This window comes from Tupaia chinensis, unplaced genomic scaffold, assembly GCF_000334495.1.
Source record: "Tupaia chinensis unplaced genomic scaffold, TupChi_1.0 Scaffold000573_1, whole genome shotgun sequence".
NCBI classification, from domain to species: Eukaryota; Metazoa; Chordata; class Mammalia; order Scandentia; family Tupaiidae; genus Tupaia; species Tupaia belangeri.
The window spans coordinates 3,369,740-3,375,055 of NW_006160087.1; the positions used below are offsets into that span (position 1 = coordinate 3,369,740).

The 5,316-nt window shown below is 55.9% G+C and overlaps 1 protein-coding gene across 1 annotated transcript in view; it reads right to left on the reverse strand.

Moving 5' to 3' along the window:
- Positions 1 to 1,495: 1,495 nt before the first annotated feature.
- Positions 1,496 to 5,316, reverse strand: part of LOC102488167 (ornithine decarboxylase-like) — a 16,324-nt gene continuing 12,503 nt past the window's right edge. Inside the window, exons 15-17 of the mRNA XM_006158151.2 lie at positions 4,717 to 4,945; positions 2,080 to 2,143; positions 1,496 to 1,611 (exon numbers count right to left, since the gene is read on the reverse strand). Of these exons, the coding sequence (XP_006158213.2) occupies positions 1,496 to 1,611; positions 2,080 to 2,143; positions 4,717 to 4,945 (409 nt within the window). The remainder of the gene's footprint in view (positions 1,612 to 2,079; positions 2,144 to 4,716; positions 4,946 to 5,316) is intronic.

Below are 5,316 nucleotides of genomic sequence, written 5' to 3' on the forward strand. Positions count from 1 at the left end.
GAGAGAGGGAATGTGCATGGCAGAGAGAGAGTCAGAGTGTGCATGACAAAGAGAGAGACAGAGAGAGAGGGAGCGTGCATGGCAGAGAGAGACAGAGAGAGAGGGAATGTGCATGGCAGAGAGAGAGAGAGAATGTGCATGGCAGAGAGAGAGAGAGAGGGAGTGTGCATGGCAGAGAGAGAGAGAGAGAGACAGAGAGAGAGGGAATGTGCATGGCAGAGAGAGAGAGAGAGAGAGAGGGAGCGTGCATGGCAGAGAGAGAGACAGAGAGAGAGGGAATGTGCATGGCAGAGAGAGAGAGAGAGAGAGAGAGTGTGTGTGCATGGTAGAGAGACAGAGAGAGGGAGACCACCCTGGACAGGGTGCAGCCATGCCACGATCACCTTCTTCCAGCCCCCCAGAAACTCAGGTCATGGCACACAAGCATGCTCCACGCCAGTCAGGCCCACAGGTTGTTAGCATGTGGCTCCCAGCACTGCAGTCCGGCCAGCTGCCTACTGCGCCCTGAGGCTGGGCCCCAGGTGGCACACTTGTAAATCGAAGAAAGTGCATTTCATGCCAACGCTGTCACTCGCAGTGGAAGGACGGGCATCACAGGAGGGGAGTCAGGCCACGGTCATGCCTGGCAAGAGGGCAGCAGAGGGTGTCGTTGTCACTTCCAGGTGGACGAGCTCCTCTGCATGGTCCGGCCTCTCCTCCGCCCAGCCAGCGCCGACCTGTGTGGCCTGGGCACCTTCCGCCACCAGCACACGACATGGACTCTGTGCATCCCACAGCCCACGAGCACTGCCACCCCAGTTTACAGACAGGAAAACCGAGTTCCAGAGGAAGACCTGCTTAGATACAGTGACTAATCCTTAACTCCAGTCCCCCAGGGCAGAGCAAGGCAGGGGGTGGCAGAGGCTCACAGAAAACACCCCAGAATCAGCCTGTGGAGGCAAGGGGGCAGCCACAGCCGGGAGGAAGCCACGGGCAGCGCCCAATTGATTCGCTTTAAAACAATCGTTTCACCTGATTTTTGTATTTACCAGCATGTTCCTATACTTCAAACATATTTATAAAGAGTGTGGAAGTCTCCTTGGGGGCCAGCAGGTAGTATGGTGGTTAAGGCACTGGACTCCCACATGGATGACCGCAGTTCAAGTCCTGGACCTGGCAGCTTGAAAATCACACTGGGCACTTGTGCATGCACACCCAAATCCCAGGAGAGTAGGGGAGAAGGGACTGCAGAATGGCCCCTCTCCCTGGGGGGAGATTTCTCACTTTTCCCCTCACTGTCTCTCTCCAAAGAGTACACATGCCTTATCAAAAGCCTTAAAAAAAAGGTACAAAAAGATTATGTACTCGTAACACCTGTTGTCACACAAATGTGACAGCTAGCTGCACCATGCTGTTCCTTTTCAGTTTTACAAGCTACTCACACATCTGAGAGGCCCTCGCCTGTAAGCAGGGTCCTGGTCCTCCCATATTGCACCATTTTCTGTCCTGCAGACTGTCACCCTTCATCACCCAGTTTCCCGATGGGCGTCTTTACTGCTCCTGGTGGGTCGGCTGGTGTCACGGGTCCGGCAGTAACACCCACGCACATGCGCTGCTCCGGACGGACGAAGCCTGCGGGAAATTCTCAAACGTGGCCTGCTGGTTGAAAGCATTCACGTTAGTTTCCTGTTGCCACAGACAGGAACGGCACCTGCTGGACAGCGCCGCCTGCAGGTCAGAGTCTGGCAGGGCATGCCTGGATCCGTCCTCGGGTAAAACAAGGTCTCGCGAGGCTTAGCTCTCACTTGGAGTCTAGGGCAAAGCTATTTCCAAGCTCGTTCTTTTTCTTTTCTTTTTTCCAAGTGCCGGAGGGTGCATGCACTCTCCAGAGGAGAAGAGAGAGCGCTCTCCGAATGGAGCATGGCCACCCTGCCATCCTTCTCTCCACTTCTTTAGCCATTTTGGGTGCACACACACACCGGTCTGCCTGGTGTGTTTTTCAGGCCTCCAGGGCCAGGACTTGAACCGCGACCAGCCACGTGGGCTCTGGCTCCCAGTGCACACAGATTAACTCCGGCGCTGTGGGGCTGGCCCTCCAACCGTTCCTGACAGCATGGGGTTCCTTGTCGTAGAACTGAGTTTCTGACTTCAATTCTGTGTTCGTCTGTGCCAGAAGAGGCGCCAGGCAGAGTCTGACGAAGCAACGAAGGACAGCGTGCGGGGAGTGCCCTGGGTGCATGGTTGTCTCTTTCCTGGCCGCAGAAGCCACCCTCCTGAAGGGAGAAGCCGCTGCCCTGGGGTCTTCAGAGCCCAGCGCTCGGCACACCACTGCCCCCTGGTGGTCTAGCTGGGAACTCACTGAGCCGCCTCGCTGTCAGGTCTAAGCCAAGTCCTGAGCAGAGAGCAAGGAAGAGGCCCGGGGAATTGAAAACTATGCGATCCTGCTCCAAGAGTGCCTGAGTCCAATGGGTCCTCAGAGGCCATCTGGTCTGATTTCTCGGTGAAATCACGTCTAACAAAGGGAACCGCCAGGGAGCGCAGCAGGGAACCCTTATGTCTGGGATAAGGCAGCCCTCTGTCTGCAGCCCGGTTTGCTTCTCACCGGCTGAAAGACCCTGGGCCCGCGGCCTGCCCTCTCTGAGCTGGTTTCTACCTCTGTAGGGTGGAGTCTGGCATCGGACAAACGTTTCCAGTAATGCCAGGTGAGCTATGTGGGTCAATTCGCCTATTTAAAACCACCGAAGCAGCTGGCGTTGATTTAACCAGAGGAGAAGGGGTTTCCAGAGCAGAGCTACCCGGGAACCAGAAGCCCAGACAAGTACACTGAGCAGGAAGTTTACTCCTGGGATGTTTCCCGATTTGGGCCACCTTGTGGGTTTGGGGACTCCTCTGGCCAAGGGGCACAAAGAAGGTCCCAACGCATGGTGGGAAATCAGGTGGAAGACCCTCCCTGATTTAAGCTGGGGCCCTCAAGGGCCGGGCTCTCAAGGAAAGCAGCCCCAGAAGGACTCGCGGCCTTGGTTCGTCTCTCTTGGGCGGTCTGCAGCTCAAGCCTTGAGTTTGCACTGAGTCAGCCCTAGACCATCTCTGGCTCCCAGAAGAAGCAAATGGAACCCTTGGAGGGCAGTGCCTTTGACCCAGCCTCTGAGCAGCCACACACGTCTTTCAAGTACAGTGACCATGCTGCAGGGCGCGTGCGCTTGCCAGAGAGACAGAGCCAGACGGCGAGAAATCAACCCCCAGGGGATCCCATGCCACAACCCCTCCTCCTCTCAGGATCTTGGGCACACACACACACGCCCGGTGTGAGTTTGAGCCACTGTATCCGGGACTCGAACTGCGGTTAACTATATGGGAGCCTAATGACGTAACCATTATGCCATCTGCTGGCCCACTAAGATAGAATATAACTTTTTTTCTTAAGAATTATTTTATTTATTTGTTTGTTTGTTTTAACTTGACTAGAGAGGGACAGAGAGAGAGAGGTGAGAAAGCAAGCCACCAGGTCTGGACTCGAACTGTGGTTGGCCATGTGGGAGTCCAGTGCTTTAACCTCCAAACCAGCTGCTGGCCCCAGAATATAACTTTTTTTTTTTTTTTTTTGGAGAGGTTTTTGCTATAGGGCACGTGCGCTTGCCAGAAAGAGACAGACAGAGAGACAGAAAGCGAGAAATCACCCCTCAGGGGGGATGGCCATGCTGCAATCCCTTCTCCTCCATTCTCCTCTTGAGATCTGGGGCACGCACGCACACGTGTCCGGCATGAGTTTAACCACTGGGTCCAGGACTCGAACCACGGTCGGCTACATGGGAGTTCAGCGACATAGCCATTACACTAACTGCTGGTCCTAAATATAACTTTTAATAAAGGATATTTATTTTAAAACCTATAGCTAAACTCAGCCTTAACAGAGAAACACTGAAGGTTTCCACTCCAGTTCCCTAAGACAAATATTTTCCACTTTTATTCAACACTGCACTAGAATGTCCTGCCAGTTTCATAAAGCGATGGGAAGAAATCAACAGCCCTACGTCTGGGGAGGCAGCAGTCGCCGCATCCACCCGTGTGCCCGGCAGACCCTGTGGGGGCCTCCTAGGCTCCGCTCATCCACCCTTCCAAAAATACTGTTAAAATTAAAAGTGAACTTGTCAAGGCCACAGGGTGCTGAGTTAGTACGTCAGGTGAGAACCCATTGTTGGTATACGGGCCATGATCATCGGAAAACGGAACAAAAATCCTGCTCCCAGCAGTCACTATGGTCCTGTTTTTGACTGAGGTGCCAAGCCGGTTCAGTGGAGGAAAGACGAGACTTGCAGTTTATGGCGCGAGAGTCATTGGGTGCTGTCCTCCTGAAGGGAAGGCCGGGGCCGGCAGGCGGTGCGGTGGCCAAGGTGCTGGACTCCTAGCCGGCCGGCCGTGGTCTGAGGCCCACGCCCAGCAGCTCGAAACTCACATGTGCGTGCACGCCCAAAATCCGGAGAGGAGAATGGAGAAGGGACTGTGGCGTGGCCACACTCAGGGTATGCTTTCTCCCTCTCCCTCTCTGTCCCTATTCTCTCTGGGGAGTGCATGTGCCTTCTGGCAAAATTTTAAAATTACATAAAAATAAAACAGAAAGTTAAATATTTGGGGTCAGCTGATGGCTCAGCAGTAAAACAGAACGCCCTGCAAGGCTGACCCGCCCCAGAGGTCCCGAGTGCATGTCTTGGCTCCCCGAGGACATGGGCAGGCACGTACTCCCAGTCTGGGGCTGGCCTGCTCGCCCGTGTTTCCTGCCCCAGCAGAGAGCTTGCTCATCGTCCCTCTGGGGCCCGAGGCCCAGGCCCCGCGGCCTCCAAGCGGGAGCCCAGAACCAACGTGGAATCCAAATCCTTTCTCTGCTGCTGCCAGCCCGGTGAGCCGGGTGCACTGCTGCCCCAAAGTGGGGTCGTCGTGAACATCCAGGGGACAGAGCTGTTTCCCAGGCCTGGAAGGACGCGGGACAGGCCTCACGGACTGTCCTGGGGTGAGGGAGTGGAGCTGGGCCACCTCCCAGCAAGGCCCTCCCCTCCCTAGACTCTCCCTCAACCTGTCGGTTCTGCACCTGTACCACGGTCGGACACGACTGAGGACCGAGCACGTCAGGTGACCGCCCTGCTCCAGGGTGTCCCTACAGATTGCAAGCAGGCCTCTGATTCTGTCACCAGACAGTCCACCCCCTCCCCATCCCGGCCCGCCCTCCTATGGCGGCCCGCCCCCTCTCCATCCCAACCGACTGGACTCGGTACTTCTCTGGCTGGCATCAGCCTCCTCCCTATAGCCCTGCCTCCCCCCTTCCTCCCTGCGCTCCACCCCGAC